The sequence below is a fragment of the Siphateles boraxobius genome, unplaced genomic scaffold, assembly GCF_051911475.1.
Source record: "Siphateles boraxobius isolate OS27281-9 unplaced genomic scaffold, OSU_SipBor_1 11, whole genome shotgun sequence".
NCBI lineage: Eukaryota > Metazoa > Chordata > Actinopteri > Cypriniformes > Leuciscidae > Siphateles > Siphateles boraxobius.
Genome location: NW_027508711.1, coordinates 3613828 through 3634686, shown reverse-complemented (window position 1 = coordinate 3634686; position 20859 = coordinate 3613828). Strand labels below are relative to the sequence as shown.

At 37.5% G+C, this 20859-nt stretch overlaps 1 protein-coding gene across 1 annotated transcript; it reads right to left on the bottom strand.

Moving 5' to 3' along the window:
* Nucleotides 1-6725: 6725 nt before the first annotated feature.
* Nucleotides 6726-16990, bottom strand: LOC143698660 (proteinase-activated receptor 1-like). The gene is made up of 3 exons (XM_077194221.1): nucleotides 16710-16990; nucleotides 12597-12689; nucleotides 6726-11122 (listed from the first exon to the last, which is right to left on the bottom strand). The coding sequence occupies exons 1-3, from the start codon at nucleotides 16852-16854 to the stop codon at nucleotides 10032-10034; spliced, it is 1329 nt and encodes a 442-aa protein (XP_077050336.1). The 5' UTR covers nucleotides 16855-16990; the 3' UTR covers nucleotides 6726-10031.
* Between the last annotated feature and the right edge of the window lie 3869 nt (nucleotides 16991-20859).

Below are 20859 nucleotides of genomic sequence, written 5' to 3'. Positions count from 1 at the left end.
CGTAAAGTTTTTTATTTATTTTTGAAATGACCGATTGCAAAATACATGTTGATTTGAGGACCAACTTTGTAGTCAAAGTATGGGCAGGCCATAGTCAATGTAAAGCATATTGTTGATGTTTCGTCCCTATTAGTGAATGTGCCATAACTGTTTATAATCCGCCGTCATCGGTGGTCCTGCTTACTAGCCTGCGCATTCACGGCAGGCTCCGCTGTAGGGGAGGAGCTGTGGAGGGAGGGCTGTAGCGCAGCAGAGAGCAACGGGGTTGGACCTGTAAGTTGTGCTTGTTCAAATTTTCAGGCTAAGTCAACATTTTCTCAAAACTCCCTACTGCAGCTTTAAAACCGGTAAAAATACTAAGTAGACTAATGGGCTACAACTAATAAAATAACTAGTAAACCTAATAAAGAAAATAGCAGCAAACACGCCCGGGTCGCTTGCAGAGCAGCGCCACCTCATATGCGAAAAGTAATAGTACGAAGTAGAAAGTAGTACGAACGTGGATATAATTAGCACATAATTAGCACCCTTAAACTCCTAACACTCATCCACATCAAATAGCAGAAATAACAGCTGGTTTGACAAAGAAATACAAAATCACGAGTGATGCAGCAGATATAGGCCTACTTTCTCTTCGCATTTACGCACACTCTGAAGAAAGGCGCAGAACTACAATCCAATCGACCGACTATTTCGATCATACTGCATTAACTGTGTGACATCAGATATAATATATAAACCAGCATGCGCTTTGGCTACCCACTGAATAAACGGGAGTAAACGTGAAACGTGAGCACAATATGGTCAACTGTACTAAATAATAGCAACACTAACATAACTTTGGGGCCTTTTACACGGTCAGAATTATAATAAATTGAAGAATTATTTTACTGAAGATAGTTTGCAGTTTCATCAGGCAGAAGTCAGCTTCAAGACTCACAAGGAGTTTGTAGGCCGCCCCCTTACAGTTACAAAGATCACAGGAGTTATACCCTACACCAAGGTCTAAGCTACGTCATTGCTTCAGGTTGAATGATTCTGATTGGCTAAGAAATAGATAAAAATAGTACATTTCCACAAAAGGACTGATAGGCAGTAGCACATCTCCATGGTCTGTACGGCTGCCACCAGGATTGAGTTAGCTACCAGTGGCCCTCGGAGGTCACAAAACCTAGGTCTAGGACGCCAACATGTCAGAAAACAAGTCTCCATCTCCAATAATGCCACTTGTTCCTTAAGCAATAACCAAGAATACTAACACACACACTCAGACACACAGCTTCTTCAAGGTTGGATTTGGTTAGGCTCTGACAGTAGAATCTTCCCAAAATATCAACATAACATGTTCTTTCTCTCAATGAGAGGACACATATTGAACAGTAAAATAAAAACTAAGAAATGGCCACTTGGTTCCAATGACCCTTGTGACCTATAGTTGTCATGGTGAGCTAGAAGAACAGATATTTTAACACATTCTGAAGACCTTTCTCAAACAAAACGAGTCCATATTTCATTTCTGGAAGCCAGCCTAAATGAGCAAGCACTGTTACTGCATTCCTGGAATCAGTATATCAGTCACCTCTCAGATATCAAATACAGACATTAGAGAATACATGAAAAGAACATTTGCGACCTTGGACCACAAAACCAGTCACATGGGTCAATTTTTTTTAAATTGAGATTAATACATCACATGAAAGCTGAATTAATATGCTTTCCATTGATGTCTGGTTTGTTAGGATAGGACAATATTTGGCAGAGATACAACTATTTGAAAATCTGGAATCTGCAAAAGAATCGAAACATTGAGAAAATCGCCTTTAAAGTTGTCCATTTATGTTAGCGATTGTGCTGCATTCACTCACACAAATAATTGTTTTATATATTTAGGGTAGGAAATTTACAAAAAATCTTCATGGAACATGATCTTTACTTAATATCCTAATGACTTTTGGCATAAAATAAAAATCGATTAATTTTGACCCATAGAATGCATTGTTAGCAATTGCCACAAATATACCCGTGCAACTTGTGACGGGTTTTGTGATCCAGGTTCACATTTCAGTAATCACTGGTAACTTATATAACTAAGTAAAATCTCATAAGCTTAGAGAAGTTATTTAGAAGGAAAAATATTGATTAATACCTTGATTATAATCACTCATTAGATATACATCGAACCAGCAGTGGATTCCAAAATTCACTCCCTTCGAGACCATAATAAAGGCGTTTTGATCATATACAACCAAAAAAAATGCATAACATTTCTACACTAAAACTTAAAAATAAAAACAAGGGGGGAAAAAACAATTCATGAAAAAATATACTGAATTCAAAGATATATTTTCTGAAACAATTCTCATGCAAAGTGTTTTAATTAGGCTACCAATTAAGACAAATAATTCTCCCCAAAAGCTTGCCTGTAGTCAAATGAGATGTGAATTCTTCATTGAAGAAAAGAGATCTCACATCACCTAATTGCTTTCTAACTTCTGGAAACCATCTCTAGAGATTCTCTAGACTGACAGAACACCAGTACAGTTTCTTCACCCTTTTAATGCTCAGTATCTTCTGTATGGAGATGCCAGGATGCGTGTTACTATCTGATGACATCACTGACTGTACACTTCAGCCTCCATTTGGAGTAAATTTGGTGCCATTATTCAATCCACCGAGCTCATGGAGAGTAGATGCTGTAATAAACATGCATCACTCACAGCTTAGATGGGTGGATTGGGTGTTTACAAAATCATAATATCCTGATCACTGCCTAAGTGTTTCTCAGAAGGAGCAAGAAATGAATGAAATCAATACATCACAGGACTCAAATAACAATACCAACAATTTATAATCACTTCTCTGGTATTGCAGGGTGATGTGAAATACATTAACAAACATAACACATTTATGTTATCTTAATTGGCAAATATTTTCTTATTTTTCCTTGGACTACCTGCGAACATAAGAACAGTGTGTTTCAGTGTGTTCCCAACTTTACAAAACATCTAACAAATTAAATATAAGCATATTTGATGCTTTCACTTTAGCATTCAAGTGCATCCCAACCAAAGAAATGTTAAAAGTATAGCCTAGTAATATGCTAATATCTTGAATACGGCAAACATTGGTTTCTTTTGAATGTGAGTATTTTTGAGCAAACTGGGAACTGTGGATATTGATAATATTGTGATAGTTCCACACATCAAGGCATCGTGTCATGAATGAATTATGAAAATTAATAGTGTAGCCTACTGTTTGTTGTACTGTTTGCTGCTTTTATTTGCTGTTGTTGTTTGTATTTGTTGATAGTTTCAGTTATTCGTCATGTGGTGATTAAGTCACTCTCATGTTTCTTTGTTCAGGTGGTGTGTCAATCAAAGATTTCACACTTTCAAAAGAGCAAAAAAATAATAAAGAATTGCAGCATAATAAAATGGCAAGAGTATTTAAAACACTGTTAGTTTACCTAGACTGATTATTTGTACACATTTACATTATAATGTAAAGCATGAATCTCAGTCCGCCAGTGGCAACACTGTTTGACCTTGTCTAGACATGGATAAACATCACAACCTAGAGGATTCATTTATCACAGCCTCTGTGTGATAATACTGTAGATAATGAAAAAGACACATTGGGATTGGCAGTTAGAGACATTCTAAATCTAAACTCTATTGGAGTTAGGCAACATGTGTCAGGACCCACTCATCGTCATAATCATACTTTAGATCTAATATTGTCACATGGAATCAATGTTGAGATCATTTTCTAGTCTTGTGTGAACTCTATTTAAGTCAAAGCTGCAAAACCAACTCCCTGTTACAAATATGGTAGAACTATCACTTCTACCACTAAAGTTTCTACTCCCCGGCATCCCAGATAGCTTAGAAGAACTCGATGTAAACAATAGAAACTATTGAATCTCTCTTCTCCAGCACATTAGACACAGTTGCTCCTTTGTGCTTAAAGAAGATTAAAGAAATGAGTCTGGCGCCATGGTACTACGAGCACACTCTGTCGCTCAAGAGAGTGGCCAGAAAAATTGAGCGCAGCTGGAAGAACACAAAACTAGGTTTTTCCCATTTTTCTTTTACCCTTTTAGAAGAATACAAATACAACCCTAGGTATTTATTTGGTACAGTGTCTAAATTAACGAGAAATAAAGCTAGTGGCTAAATTAATGAGAAATAAAACTTCAACCTCAGACGTTTACAAACAGCACAGCAATTATGACTTTATGAGCTTCTTTACTTGCAAGATTGATAATATTAGAAAGGAAATTATAACCATGCAACCGTCTACTACAGTATCGCATGCACTGTAGAGTGCAAATTCATGCTAGGATACTGTTATAAGCACAAGACCTGTACGATTGGTCATGGTGGCATCCATCTATAGAGATGTTGCAACAATATAGATATTCTTAAAGGAATAGTTCACTTAAAAATAAAAATTCTGTCATAATTTACTCGCTTGTGTGTTGTTTCAAACCTGTATGAGTTTCTGGTAACGCTTTAGATTACAGCCTATCTGTTGTCAAAGGTGACTGTGTCCAAGTTATGTATTTCAAATGTACATAATTATACAAATCACACAGTTAGCTGATAATGTATTAATGTAAACAATGTATTAATTTAAGGCAGAAACAGAGAGCTCATTGAATTAATGAACACATGTTTGTTAACAAATGATTAGGATTTACAGAAAAAATGTAGCCTTGGTACTTGACTCAGAGCTTGCTTCATTGGAAGTCTTCGCATGGGTTGGTGCTCTCTCTTCACAGGTGATGGGCATCTGAAGTCTTCATAAGAGGCTGGATCCAAACTGGAGCTGACAGTCTCTCTAGTTATCTCATGATGGGCATCCCAAGATAAAACAGAAAAGCCAATGGAAAATAATTAGCTTAGCTGCTGTTCATAACATTAAACAAAGATATTTATGTGCATTTGATCTGATATGACTGGAGTATAAGGTTATGGGATACAAATGCTTGTCTAAAGAGATCTGTCTTTAAAAGGGCATTCGGCAACTATTTCAGCTTAATAAAACCGTTTAGAAATCATTTGGATGGTTTAATAACCTGTTCTGGTGAGAATGGTGACTTTCCCCGCTCCCCCCATCGTTCCCAGGCGGAAAACCAACCTTGCAACATGAGGATTAACATCCCGGTAAGTTGGAAATAGGAACTCTCGTGAGAAGCGAGAACGAGCGAGAAACACAAACTGCTTTATGGCAATTCGACATAAACACACACGCCGCTCTCAATGTGTATGATGCATTACCCACCTCGGTAGACATAGCTCCACACGATAAAGTTGGCCGGCTCCGATAATAACAAATGCACATGAGCAGCGGTAGAAAGGGGGAGAAGGGTGCCGCAAGTGAGTTTTTTTTACGACATTGGTGTGAAATATACGCCTCATAGCTGTAGGGGGAGCTCGTTGAGAAAACATGCGACAACAAAAGTGAAAATCAACGAAGAAATAGCTAGGGTTGCCGAATGCCCCTTTAATCTAGATTTACACTAGTGAGTCCGAGCCCTGAACATTATCAGGAAGGCTATTCCAGAGTTTAGGGGCCAAATGTGAAAACGCTCTCCCTCCTTTAGTGGACTTAGATATTCTGGGTATCAAAAGCCCAGAGTTTTGTGATCTTAAAGAATGTGATGCATTGTAGGGCGATCTAAGATCAGTTAAATACAGGCCTTATAGGTCAGTAGCAAAACTTTGTAATTGATACAGAACTTAATAGGTAAGATATTCAGTGTAGATATGATACAATTTGTGTTTTTCTTGACCTAGTAAGAACTCTAGCAGCTTCATTCTGGACTAATTGTAGCTTGTTTATTGAGGATGCAGTAATCTAGTTTAGAGGTTATGAATGCTTGAACTAGCTTTTCTGCAAAACATCGAGGATGAAGTTACAGTACATGCTTCTTAATGCAAATGATTATATTCTGAGAGATTCTGTGTACAGATTTTGGTCCAATAAGCAATACCTCAGTCTTATCTGAATTTAATAGAAGAAAATTACAGGACATCCAATACTTTATATCTTTAACACACTCTGTAAATTTGGATAATTAAGAGATTTCATCTGGTCGTGATGAATGCTTGATCAAGCTCCTGTAGTGAGCGTCCCCACACGATGATGTCATAGATAATTTGTAACATTCTGGAGTCCTTTTAGAACGACAACCATCATCTTTTGAAATGCAGATGGAGCAGATGCCAAGCCATAAGATACCCTGCAGAACATGAAGAGGCCCTTGTGTAATGAATGCAGAAAGGTCCCGTCTGACTTCATGAAGAGGTACCTGATGATATACACTTTCCTAGTCTAAAAACAGTTGCAGCTTGTAGTAATGTCATCATCTTCTCCATGTGTTGCAATGGGTAGCTGTCCACTATAACTGCCTTGTTGGGCGCCTTGAAACCCCCGTTTTCTTTTGGACCACAACAATCAGAGAAACCCATGGAGAGTAGCCAATCTTTTCAATTACATCTGCATGCAAGACTCGATCCAGTTCTGCGGAAACAGTATCTCTCACAGAGTCAGAAATGTTACTCTTGTATGTAAAATGAGTGAGAGATCACAAACTGAAGCAGATTGTGGGGGAGGCAGAACAGTGTGTCCATCAAATAGAAGATTTTTTCTTATATATAAACAGGATATATAAGGGACCGTTCTGTATTTATGGAATGGACCACCGGAGGAAAATAGGAGAGGGTCATGTCTTTTTATTCTTTGTTGAGGTGTCATCCAACTTTTGTATTCATGAAAACTGCAACATTTCAAAGTGGCTTGTTTGGTGCATATTTTTCCATGTAGCTCCATTCTGCTCTCTCAAGCCCCTTTCACACAGAGCGTTGATCCCGGGAAATTGCCGGAAAATTGCAAGAACAACTTCTGTGTGAACGCAAACACGACCCGGGATTGATGCCGGGTTGGGGACCTAGTAACATTGCCGGGATCAGTGCCGGAACACGCGGTGTGTGAACAAAAGCCGTAATCAATGCCATGTCGTAATGATGACGCTGAAGTGAAGTGAAACGGTACTTAATGCACTAGTTTATAGTCGAATCAGAGAAAAAATGCACAAGCGTGGTTTCTCCAGAGAGAAATCGCAGGTCAAAAGCAAACTATAGACGCTACTGAGACATTACATGTCACATCGATGACACATGTCTTTACGGGATTTTTACGGGTTGTGTGTGAACGCACTCTTCCGGAAAATCACTGGCAGTGTGAATGAACCAAAATCAAAAGAACCCGGGTCAAATCCTGGGGCACTTTATCCGTCTATTTTCCAGAATCTCTGTTGTGAAAGGGGCTTCAGTCTCGGCCCCCCATCGCTAGCAGATGGGTCTGACCCAACAAAAATCAGACGCAAAAGATGAAGTCCAGTTTGAAAGTGGGCGCGCGCGCTTCGGGCGTTTTTACCCTGCAAAGCTTTAAAGTCCCTGTAAAGTCAAAATTAAGTATGTGTTCTGAGTTTGTCATATCACAGAAAAATATGTTATTAGCCACCCAGCCAAATTTGAATGATAAAGAAAGCCGGCAAGTACATAAAATATGCTATCAAAATCTTGAAAAAATGAGCAGTAGTCTCTGCTCTTAAACGCTGGGTGCGTGTCCACTGGCTACGCTGAAACCACAGCCACTCGCGGTAAAGCTGCCGTTGCCACACTCAACTGTCACCCGCTACAGCCGGAATGGATGCTCCTAGCAGCTTATTAGGTTAATTAACGTTATAACATAAGCACACAAACTTACACTCATTGGTGGGCACGCACTGCCGATGATGGCACCAGTTGTCGGCGCGACGGGAGGATGAAGGCCGAGGCGGGAGATAGTCGGTTCGGCCCCATTCACAGTAACAGCAGATTAACAGTGAATCCCAGTTGTCTCTGACGAAAGTTTATAAAACTATCCCGTGTAAAATAATCACTACAGAGGCGGGTTTTGGCAGTGATCCTCAGCTCTCCATCAAGGTGGCTCTTCACAAAATGAATCCACCTCTTCTTGATGTGATCGTTTTTAGGAAATTTAAATAAGGACACCGATCTGTTTTGTACATGATCACATCCAGGTAGTACGCATTTACGTGACGAAAACATAACTTGCAAACTGTACGCTGTAGTAACTATAATAGTACTGACAGTAACTCGCGATTGAGCGGCAAACTGATGCGAATGTGCTCTATTCATATTGTTAGTGGAGCGGACAGCCTCAGGGGCTCCAGTCACTGCGTCATCGAGTAGGGGCGTGTCCAGGAGCTCAGGGGCTCCAGTGCGTCATCGAGCCCTGTTTTAGACCCGCCCAAAAAATCCAGAAAAAAGCAATGGTGAAAAACTGTTTAACGGTCTAACTCTCAAATTCAGTACTTCACAGTTCACAGTCTTTGTAACATGTTTTAGCAATACATTTCTAACATTTATAATGTGTTTATAATTTTTTTTAAATCACCTTTACAGGGACTTTAAAGTACGAGCAAATAATGAACTTTTGTGATTGCGAATAAGTGCAGTGTCATGTCATGTGAGTGTAACTCTACCGCTGCATTAACATGTGATGTGTATTGAACACATTCCATAAATGTGAATCTATATCGAGTTTTACAGTATTGGAACCATGCCTTGTTTATACTTTCACCCTGGATGCTCTGCAGCGCGAGCCTCAGCTGCCTGCACGCGCACCTCCCCAAACGGACGACGCGTTTATACTTGACGCGTTCGCTGTTCTACTATTCTTTGAAACGACAGGAGGTGACTGAGTAATTGCCCTCCAGCCCATCCAGGAATCAGCGGTGAGAAGTACACAGGTGAATGTTTATTTCAGTAGCTTACACTTCACCAAAACCACACTACATCGTGTAAAGCAGTAAACCTTGAGATTATTACTTGTTACATTAGTACAAAATTAATTAATTTAAGAACATAACCTATAAAGTAGAACCTAACTAAATGAATGATAACTTACATATTTTCTAAATTCACTAAACATTTTCATTTAGTTTCGAGAATTTTTTTTTATAAATCATGGACAATAATTAAAAGGGCTTATTTCTGCTATTGTAGGCTCATTTTGTAAATTTAAGCAATTACTATACGCGCAAACTGTGCCTGTAATGAGACTTATATGCTTGGCCAGATTCGACTCGAAGTCGTGCATCTTCGGATGTGGATCCACATGCGCAGTTAAGGCCTCATTATGCTTCTGCGTGAACTCCACGGCGTAGCTAAGCCGTCACTCCTACGGCGTTGACCAATCACAGCCCTTGCGGTCTGCGTCGCCTCGACGCGTAGTTACAATTTTTTGGAGGTGCACGTCGAGCTACGGCGGAGGGGTCGGAGAGGGGTTCGTGGGACGCAGAGGGGTCTGCGGGGATATGCCGTCGATTCGACGCAGAAGCATAAAACAGGCTTTACAAAATCTGCCGTGCGAACTGAGCCCTTGGGCACCTTCACGCTCGTGCAGACGAGCTGCAGCTGATAGAATGTGCACTGTAGCGATAATGCCATATTTCTTCAAAAGCAGATCGTGGAGACATTAAATCATCAAAAATCATGATATCGCAAAAGCACATGTATAAAAAGCACATGTATAAAACAATCGCACGCGTGCTACAGTGGTAGGCTACATTTATTCATCGCACAGACCACTTTTCGTAGATATATGTTGCACTGTACAGCCCTGTAAAGGACCCTTTTTAATGAACATTTGCTGTAGGTCTACTAGGCATAGAGATATCTGAACATCTTTGCCAAACGCAGACCAGCGTAATCAATAAATTATCGGGGAGGGTCATGCCTTTTTTCATAATCATTTTGGAGGTTCATAGAAAAATGTATTGCTGGCGAAGGGAGGGTCAAGTCTATTTTGACTATAGATCTCAAAACTCCTCCGGTAGCCCCTTAAATAAAAAAACAAACAGTCCCTAATGCAATGTAATGTAATATAATATAATGTAATGTAATATAATATATAGATAATGGCAATTAGGAAAACCACAATCCTGATTTGTTTTTTTAAATGTTACACTTTACTGCAAGCCAGGTTTTGCTGAAAGATGTAGATTTTGTCTGCGTGTTACTTGGTGTGGTTGGCTTTTTTGCCTTTTCCCTCCTCAACATAGATCTGATCTGCTGTCTGCACTGAGACGAGCCATAGTAGTACAGAAGAGGGTCCAGAAAAACACTTGCGCTCCCAAAACACACAGCCAACAGGTAAGCAACATATGATGAATCTCCCTCCCCACTGTTTCCTCCAGTAGCTAAACGAACACAGTGGTACAACAAGATGCCATTGGTTGGAGTGAAACACACCACAAAGTCCATCAGCACGGTGATAACCATAATCACAGCTTTCCTTCGGTTGTCTGAAGATGATGATGTTGCTAGAGATTTAGACTTTACACTGAGCACATATATTATGGTAAAGTAGCTCACTAAGGTGACAACCAGTGGCAAAAAGAAGTAGAGGCAGGAGAGGATGGAGAACAGGTACACATACGTCTGTGTTTGATACAGCACGTCATGACAAGTGACGCCCACATCCTTAATCTTGACCGTTTGTGTCATTGAGAGAAGTGGCACCGTCCCAGCGAGCGCCAGCAGCCAGACCAGCACACATACACACGCGGCTTTCCTTGCACTCCTCCAGGTTAGAGAGGCGATGGGAAGCGCCACAGCCAGCAGTCTGTCCACACTCATGCACATCATCAGCAGTATGGAGCAGTACATGTAGCAGTAGTAAGCAGCAGTGAGCACACGACACGCCACCTCACCGAACACCCAATCTGAAGCGTTCAGCTGGTAGTGGATCTTCAGAGGCAGCAGCAGGGTGAAGAGCAGGTCCACACACGCCAGGTTAGACATGTAGATCACAGCTGGTTTCTTCACTCGAATCCTACAGGTGAACGTCACCAAGGCCAAACCGTTCAGGGGCAAACTAATGAGGATGATGAAGATGTAGAACGAGGGCATGACGCGTGTGACCACCAAGCCTTTGAGAAAGAGAACAGCCTCTTCTGAGATGGACATTGAGGAACAGTTGAGCTTTGCTTGGTCTGGAGTAAAAATACAGTCTTCTTTAGCATAAAAACTGCCAATGCTGCCATCTGTAGATTAACATACAAAAGCACCACACCATTAGTGAAAATTCACACAACCTGGGTGTTTCTTTTCTTTTATGAGGCCACCCATCCAAAAAGTGTCCTCATATTTTGATACTATTATGAAAATATGGACATACATTTGTCTTACCCTGCAGTAGAGTCATTTGCAATCTGATTGCCATAAAGTGCTGCTTCATCACTGACAAACAATAATGAAATGGCCAGAAAAAATTTCACTGCACCATTTCATTGTTTAGACAGAGACATTGCGAAATGTACAGCAGAGAGCACCGAGGACATTCTCTCAATGCATTATGGGGTTTGTCTAATATTGTTATGTGGGTGCATGCAATATCTCTTGAATACCAGCTTTTTTGACAACAGCTATTTTTACAATGCATCTGATAACATCACCGTACCATGGTGCAGCTATAGGGGAGACCGTGGATGAAAGTAACACCTTGAGCATTTGAGCATTGGTAACTCAGTGGTTGTTTGTGGTAGATCTCTCAAAAACTGATACATGTTAGCCACATTTGTTTACTACAAATATAACTTACTTGGACATGTACTACGCAATTACAGATTATGTTAGTTATTTTTAAACATAAATAGTTCCGTTGTTACAACCTACCCCACTACTCAGGTGAGTTGTAACACAGATCGGGGATAGATGTAACAATTAGAGCTAACTTTCTGAAACAAGATCCACACAATCTAAATTTATGCAAGGACGTCATTGAAGGCCAAAAAATAATCAGATTTGAATAAAGTGAACAATTTAAAGTGACAAAAAACATTGTATTGTGTAACTTTTATTATTTAGCACAAAAACAACTATGTTTGTGCATCTGTACTGTAGCTATTCATGTCACATAAGGGTTCAGTCACTAGGCCTATATGTTGCCATCCACCTATTTTTATGTGAATTTTGGGTTATCACAAAAAAAAATGCTGGATGGAAATGCTAAGATGATTTTTTTATGGTTTACGCATACATCTGGCACATAACATATGATAAAGACAGAAGTTCAAATGTCTTTTCGAAACGCACTAGAAAAAAACTCATTGGTTCTTGTGCATCATGAATGCACATTTGTTTACCATATTAATGCACTTTATGTAAGTGTGTTGATCATTGTTTACATGTGAATAAAAGCTTAAATTAAATCTGTTCCATAATAGAAAGTGAGCGAGTCTCTCAACAAGATTGGATGGATTGTTTTTACAATGCCTTTTATGACCTTTTTGGATCGTCCATCTGTTTGGTTGCATGGACTTTCAAAGGAGGGATATAAACTTCTCAGGTTTCATTACAAATACATTACTTCGTGTTTTAAAGATGAATGAAAATCTTATGGTGTGCATGAGGGTGAGTAAATGCCAACAGAATGTTCCTTATTCGGGTGAATGGTCAGATTTCAGTAGGGTACAGTACAGGTCTGGTTTGATTTCAGATCAGTGCTGTTATACTCACTTGTTTCGGGACCTTCCCATATATAAAGTCCATCAGAAAGATTGTTGTAATCTATTGGATCATCAACCTCTTCAAAGCTGCTTACATGACTCTCTATAACCAAACAAGACATAACACTATCAGTGATAGCACGCACGCTACTAAAAGCAATTGGGTCTCATTTTCAAAGAGGCCTTGATTAAGATGTCCAGCTAATTCATTTCCTGTGAGCACTATTAGCAGCCCATCTCTTAGCAATCTGGGCTAATCGACACAAGAGGGAATGCTGCATTGATCTGCTAACAAATCCTCTCCCATGTCTCACGCTTAGTTTTACTTGATATCCCAGTGTCGAATTTCCCTTTTATTTTTTTTATTTTTATTTTTTCAGCACCAACACCAAGCAGCAGTAACTGATCCTGCGTCCAGTTGGGCTTTCTTTTCCGTTTTGGCGAGTGCATAATCCACCGTCATTCAACTATTACATTACTTTAATAGGAGCAACATTTCCTTGCTTTAAGTAGTCTATTTAGGCTATGGAAGCTTGTTTCTGCCACAGAATGAAAAATAAAAATGGTAATTGCGACTTTTTATCTCACAATTGCGACTTTATTTCTTACAATTCTGAGTTCATATCTCGCAATTGTGAGATAAAAAGTCGCAATTGTTATTTTATTTTTTTATTCAGTGGCGGAAACAAGCTTCCATACTAATAGGATGTCAATTAACCAAGCAAGTGTTAATGCAAGTGTCGTTTCTCATTATTAGGCAAGTGGCGGTTTCATTAGGGTAGCTATTAGGCTTAATTTCTTAATATCTTAATTTAATTTAATTTAATTTAATTCACCACTTTTCTCTCTCTCTCTCTGCCTTTTTAGAATTACACTTCACTGGGGCCTGCACAAACATGTCATTATATATGCATTTAGATGACATTACTATTATTATTTTGTGTAGGACACAGACATATTTAGATGTCGTAATTCCATGATTTGTTGCGTCTGTGTTATGTTCCGTGGATGGTGGACCTGCACCCTGAGAAGACCACAACAGCCCTGAATGTCAGCGGAGTGTGTGTATCCCAATCTTCAAGATTGGGCCCCAGTTAAAAGGGTCTAGCGACACCCCTGCACACCGTTCTGTGCCAGACAAATATAGGAAATAGGACACATTTGTAGAATTGTTTTTTTTTAATCGTTAAGCTGTTTTAGCTGATGCTTCTACACTCAAAAAAAAAAAAAAAGATGTTGAACGAACTTAATTAAATTAAGGAAAACATTTCCTCGAAATTGAATTATATTTTTCCAACAAAATCTAATTTGTTTGAAATTATTTGTTGTAATCTTGTTGTATGAACTTAAATTCATTTAGTCAAGACAACTAAAAAAATTGTGTCATTCCTACTAGATAAAGTTGTTAAGTTAACTAGATTTAATTTTTGTCCTACCTAAAACCACCAACCAACATTATAATTTTAGCTAATTTGACTCTAAAGTTACTTCAAACGATAAAAGCTACTTCCATTCAATTTTATTATAACAACTTCTTACATAGTAATATTTGATTATAGTCTGTGAGTGAGATTTAAAGCATATGTAGTGTATACTGAGTGCCCACAGACTAAACTCGTCACTCTTCAGCATAATGGTGACCACAAAATTAAAAAACATTACAGAAAGTCCTCTAAGTTTCTAACATAACTGAACATTAAATACTAACATTAACTAACAACATATTTCCATTTACTGAAAAACACAAAATAACACTTTAATCCCTAAATTTAGCCTCCTAATGCAGTCCCTTGCAAAGCATGCTGGGAACTATACAGATCCACTGCCCAGTTAGTTGTCAACAAAAATGATTCATGCAGTTGTTACACAAATTAATTAAGTAAACTTCAGTTTTAAATATATTAGGTTGATTGAACACAATTAAATTAAGTTGTGACAAAATATTAAACAATCGTGTATTTTGCTTATTTTAATTAATTCAATTCAAAGAGAGGTTCTGTGCATTTCTTGCTGGATTTGTACCGTCAATTTTCTTTAATAACTGTGCCACACCACGACTAACAGGAGAGGTTTCATCGTTTGATTTCATTACTAATGTTATTACTATTTTTTTTTGCCCAAAAATACATCTATATGTGAGGTGCACAAGCAGGGGTTGGACAATGAAACTGAAAAACTAGCCGCCAGGCCTTCAAGACAATATTAGCCAATCTTCACCGATTTTACATTCCATCAAGAGTGAGTGTGAAGGTTGAATTAGCAGAGCAATAGCACAGCTGTAATTGCAATAATGGTAGACATATCATGGTTCAAAAGAGGACAGATTGCTTATCTGTGACCAGGACAGCTAGTCTTTGTGATGTATTGAGAGCTATTGTAGATCTAAATATTTTGAGCCACTTTAGGGTAGCAAAAGGAAGCATTCAGAAAATATTCTCCTCAACCAGCATCACATATTGACCCAGCCACTGTTCTGGAAAAGAAATGGCTCGAAATCCCTCTTGCCACTGTGAAGCACTTGTACCTGTCATTTCCAAGTCTATCCAAATCAATGTGGTCTAAAACCAGGTTTCAGTTTCATTGTTCAACACATTAGCATTCTCGGATTGAGGAACAGTTGGTCTTTCTGGGTCTGAGGAATAAATACTGAATATTTTATATTAAACTTTTGCCGTATCCAGTTGTCAAAACTCTGAACACATCTTCCTTTTTTAAGAATGACTTAAGTGCCGTTCTTTGTTCTTTTCTCAAAGAAAAGCTTAACTCCAAGTCCTCTAGAGTCGCGGCCAAAGCCGATTCGAAAGACCGCTGTTCTCAAGCAGCAGCTCCAGCATCTTCTTTGTTTTCAAGTAGCAGGGAATTCACGCAGAACCGTCACATCACTGCCGTCATTATGTTATGCCTGCCCACCAACTTTATACATGATGTGATTGGATTTAGGTTTTTCCAGCTCGAAAGCCAACGGAGAGTTGCTAGACTTGGCTGCAAAATATTTTTTGCTGCCGCTAGGGTGAATCTAGATTTCTAGGCTAATCAATCTCTGTTCTACAGCAGAATCACTTGCAGATACAGTATATTTGTAGGTGTCAGGAAATGGAAGTTGTGATCTTTTCTTACCTAATTGTTAGGTATATCAGAGAGAAATTGCTTCCCAGATAGCACAAGTCTATTTGATGTGATGTTTACATCTGGAAGACGAATTTTTAAGAGTGTTTGCTCATCTGCAATAGGTCTATAGGACGTTTCCTGTCAGATATCAAATAGACGTTTAGAAGATGTCAGTTTAACATGCATTCTAAAAATTACATCTTAAAGAGATCTTCTAAACGTCTATTCGACATCTGACAGGAAACGTCCTATAGACGTATTGCAGATGAGCAAACACTCTTAAAAATACGTCTTACAGATGTAAACATCACATCAAATAGACTTGTGCTATCTGGGTTCTCGAATTGATTGGTGCGAACTTGTGTGTTTTTATAGAAAAATCTGTTTTCAGGAAGAGCAGATAAAAAAAAATCTAATAGTGATTAATATAAAAATCTGAGCAAGACCACTTTATAAATTTGTATGAACACATTCATACTAAAATATATGTGCTACTTGGTGATTTGTGTTTGTCATCCACATTGCATGACTTTAATAGGCTACACTTACTTTAGGATATTTAAACTATTTTAATAAAAATGTATGATAATTCTAAATCATATTTAGCATAAAAGGAGTTAAAAGGAGCACATTCTGCTTTGGCAACAAAGCCAGGGAAACATTGCTCTGCACCGTTTCAGTGTTTTAAGAAAGACCGAACGCACAGCTATGAGGACCTCTTCTCGTTACCTTATTTGGTCTGTCATGGTGTTAGCTTAGGCTATGTGGGTTCAACATCTCTTGAATTCTTGAATACACGATTTTTTGATAACGGCATTTTTACAAAGCATGATATAGTCTACCATCACAGGACCATGGTTAAGGTATGACACTCAAGATACAATTAAAACAATTCTGACACTTATAATAGATCAAGGTTTCAGTCACACCACTGGCTATTAAATTTCGCATCAGCTAGACATCAAATTACAAGTCACTTTGTATGCATAATATTAAACAGATCTAGCCTACTTACCGTTAATGGTGGTAGTGCACGTGTGTGCCATTACAACTGAAAGCAATATTATTTTAATCCCCATGACGACTAATTCTAGCTCCAGACGTTTTACTCCAAAATCAGGACACCTAGATTTGCGACATCCGATTTGTGAGCCAGTCATTCATTTGTATCTTTCACTGCATCGGAGGAACCGGTTGAGCAGAGCCGATGGGTTACGTCCGATCCAATTAAAGTTGTAAAGTCAACAACTCTGTCTGGACTCTGGACTGACGCAAAACAAAAGTAGATCCCTTTCTAATCAACAAAGTTACTTTAAAACGTAGGCTAAACGCCCGATGACGTGACGATAAGCGTTCAGCATCCCTCACAAATGACTAATTTAAATGTGATTCTTTAAGATTATGATTTGATCATGATCATGACGATTTTATTAATGTGGGGAAAGTTACGAATAAAATGTAGTGGAAATATGTTTTTGGTGCCTTGGTAGCCACAAGTCTTCTTGAATTTGTATTTTTAATAGGTTCTTTGAAATGAACCGACTCGATAAAGGGTCGATGCAATGATGTGCTTTAGCTATTATTCACATTTCAATTCACATTTATTTGTACAGCGCTTTTTACAATATGCCTTGTATTGTAAAAGCTACTTTACAAAAAAAATGCATGTGTCTACATTACAATTTAGTGATCTGTTATCAGAGGTGTATAAGTCAGGTGACTGTGTCCAAGTTATGTATTTCAGAAATGTACAGCTATACAAACCACGAAGTTAGCCAACAATGTATTTATTTAAACAATATATTAATTTAAGGCAGAAACAGAGAGCTCATTGGCGTAATGAATACATGTTGTTAACAATTGATTAGGATGTATAGAAAATTGACATTGGTGGATCATGTTGATTCAGTGTTTTTTGTCATCTGAAGTTCTCACAGAAGGTGGGCATCTAAGTCAAACTGGAGCTGACTTTTGTCCTGTCCAAATACCCACACTTGCGGTCTTTGCACTTGAACACTTGGGTCAAATACAGTCATGCAAGTAGACAATTAAGTGGTCAAGTGCAAAGACCGCAAGTGTGGGTAGAACTTTTGATTACCCGATGGGACACACTAGTCTTGCAAAAAATGCAAGTGTTTACAAAGCTTGTTTTATATTATTTTCATTTTTGCATTTTAAAATAAACTTCTAAATGTCTGTTCAGTATTCCCACTTCTAAATGTCTGTTAAGTACACTGTTAAAAACTATTGTTGGTTTAACTTAAAAAAGTAAGTTACCTTTATGCTTAAATTTTGAATTAATTGAAATTAAATATTTGAGTTAATACAATGAAGGAGATTGGTTTTATAGAAATTCAAAATATTGTTATCTGAACCACATTAATTATCTAAGTTGATTTGACAAAAGATAAAAAGTTGTGATAAATCATGAAAATATATTTTTTTACAATGTAGGCCTATGTAAAAAAAGACACAATTTAAAAATTGTGGCGCTGGTGATAAAAAAAGCAGTTCCAAATGTTGTACAAAATACTGTACATGTACCCTACGCATCATGTGCAACACTTTATGTTTTATTTCCAAATTATATGTAATGTCTATTTAATTTAATTTAGTGAAATGTTTTCCTCGACATCTTGCAATTTCGGCACGTGTGTACCTGAACATAGATATTGGTTTAGTGTGCATTGAGGGCACAGCAGTTTGGCATTTATAAGACATGGGATAGTCTCGTGCACTTACTTCCTGTTGTGTGCACGCTCTGCCAAGTGGCCAAGACCACAAGTGTGGGTATTTGGACAGGGCAATACTCTCTAGTTACCTCAGAATGGGCATCTTGAGATAAAAAAGCAAATGAAAACAACCAAAAGTCCCGAGTTTTGTGATCTTAAAGAGATAGTAGGGCGATAGAAGATCAGTTAAATACACAGTTTAGGGCCTTAGGTCAGTAGCAAAACTTTGTTATCGATATGGAACTTAATAGATAACCAGAGTAGAGATGATAAAATTGATGTTATATGATCATATTTTCTTGACCTGATAAGAATTCTAGCTGCTGAATTTTGGACTGTTTGACATTATGGACAAAGCTTGTTTATTGAAGATGCAGGACAATCACCTAATGCATTGGGGTAATCTATAGTCTAGAGGTCATGAATGCATGTACTAACTTTTTTGTATCAGAAACAGTTTTGGTCAGATAGCATCCCTTACAGAACACAAATATATGGGAATATACTGCAAAATATAATGCTTATATTTTTCAATATTTCTGCAATGTATGCATTGACCATGTATGGCTATAATATATTAATGAATATAAAATATTTGTAAATGAAGACAAAAATAGCATTACATGTAATATTCACAAAGTTTAAGCCTTTATTTTGTACATATATTGCACATACATTGTAGGGACATGACCAGAGCAAGGAGACACTGCTTGCAGTCAATTCAAATTTTTATTGAGTTCAGAAAAAGAATAAGGTAAACAAAGACACTAAAGGTGACCCTCCTCACGGAGGTCCCTCACCAGAACTGACTCAAACAGACAAAATAAATTATTTTATACTGAAAGGTTCAACCATTTCATATTAAAAGGGAGTTGAAATAATACACATACATAATACATTAACATCAATTTTACAAGGAAAGAAATAATAAACAACACATTTCTGCATAATATCAAAATGAACACAATGAAACAATGAGCCCCCTGCTCATAGGAAATGGACTATGTCTACATACCCAGAATTCCTTGGGATGAAATATAATGAGGAACAGCTTCCTGTTAAACCCCCATCCCCGGAAACATACAGACATGAACCCAGAAGGTAAGATTTGAAAATGGGGATATAAACTAATATAGTTGATGTAAATTCTAAATAATGAAGATAAATAAATAAAACTCTTGGTGTCTTTTGTCTTTCTAATGTGCAACTTAGATTAGAAAAAGTTACCAAACTCATATTTAACCAAACAATGAGAAAGAAACAAACATTTATGCAAAAAATATAAACCAAACAAACACAGGGCATACACAGCAATCAAGGGTAACTTATGACACATACATGTTCCCATATAAATGTGAATGTATGTACACACACATATAGCATATATATATATAGGCCTATATATATGTATATATATAGGCTACATATTCTGTGTGTGTGTGTGTATATATATATATATATATATATATATCTACTGCAGAGTAGAGTCTGTGGTTTGTTTGACAATTGGCTTAATAATACCATTAAAACTATAAGTACTATATTTTAAAGGTAATGGTGGTGCACTTCTCACCACAGTAATAATTTCATACAATATTAATACAAAACAGTTTATATTGGCCCCAACTTTATTTATTTTTCCCTCAAAAATTATTACCTTTCTTATACATTTATATCGTAATATTAACAATATTCATATAATTTATTATTGCATATATTTATGATTATCCAAATTTGGAATTATTACTATTATAATAACAATTATACAAAAAATGTTGAAGATAAAACATAATTTTTTGTTGTAAAACACAAGGTAAATTCACAAGTATGATACATGTCATGTTTAACTTTGCTTATATATATATTTTATGGAATATCACCGGCAGACATTAACTTTCCGATTAAGAGCCAATATTTGACCCCTTAAAAATGTCCCTTCTAATTATGTTCTAACATTTTTTTTAACCATACATTTATACTGCAATTACAATACCATAAATAATGTTATGAGATTAATGATTGAAATATAATCATTTTAATATAGAAAAAAATTGATGTCAAAAAATAATAGGCTAAATAATATTTTTTTAATTATGAAATTAAAACCGCCAATAGATGGTGCCAAATCACCGTCATAATGTGTCATAGAAGCATTCATTCAACTAATTCGTTCAAAACTGCAGATTCATTCTGGAACTTAGTCACACTTTGTTTACTGAGCTGTGATCATTATCACATTTGCAATCGCGCCAATATTCTGGAAATATTTTTAAAATCATATGTTATATATAAATAACTCATAGGCTATAGGGCCATTTTTTCTAGTCCCACCAGACTCTCGTACATTCCTTTCATCTGTTCATAGAAGTAGTCAGTAGCCTACTGAAGGAAAATGAAAATTGAGCGGAAGTACGTAGGAGGGCGGGGCCAGGC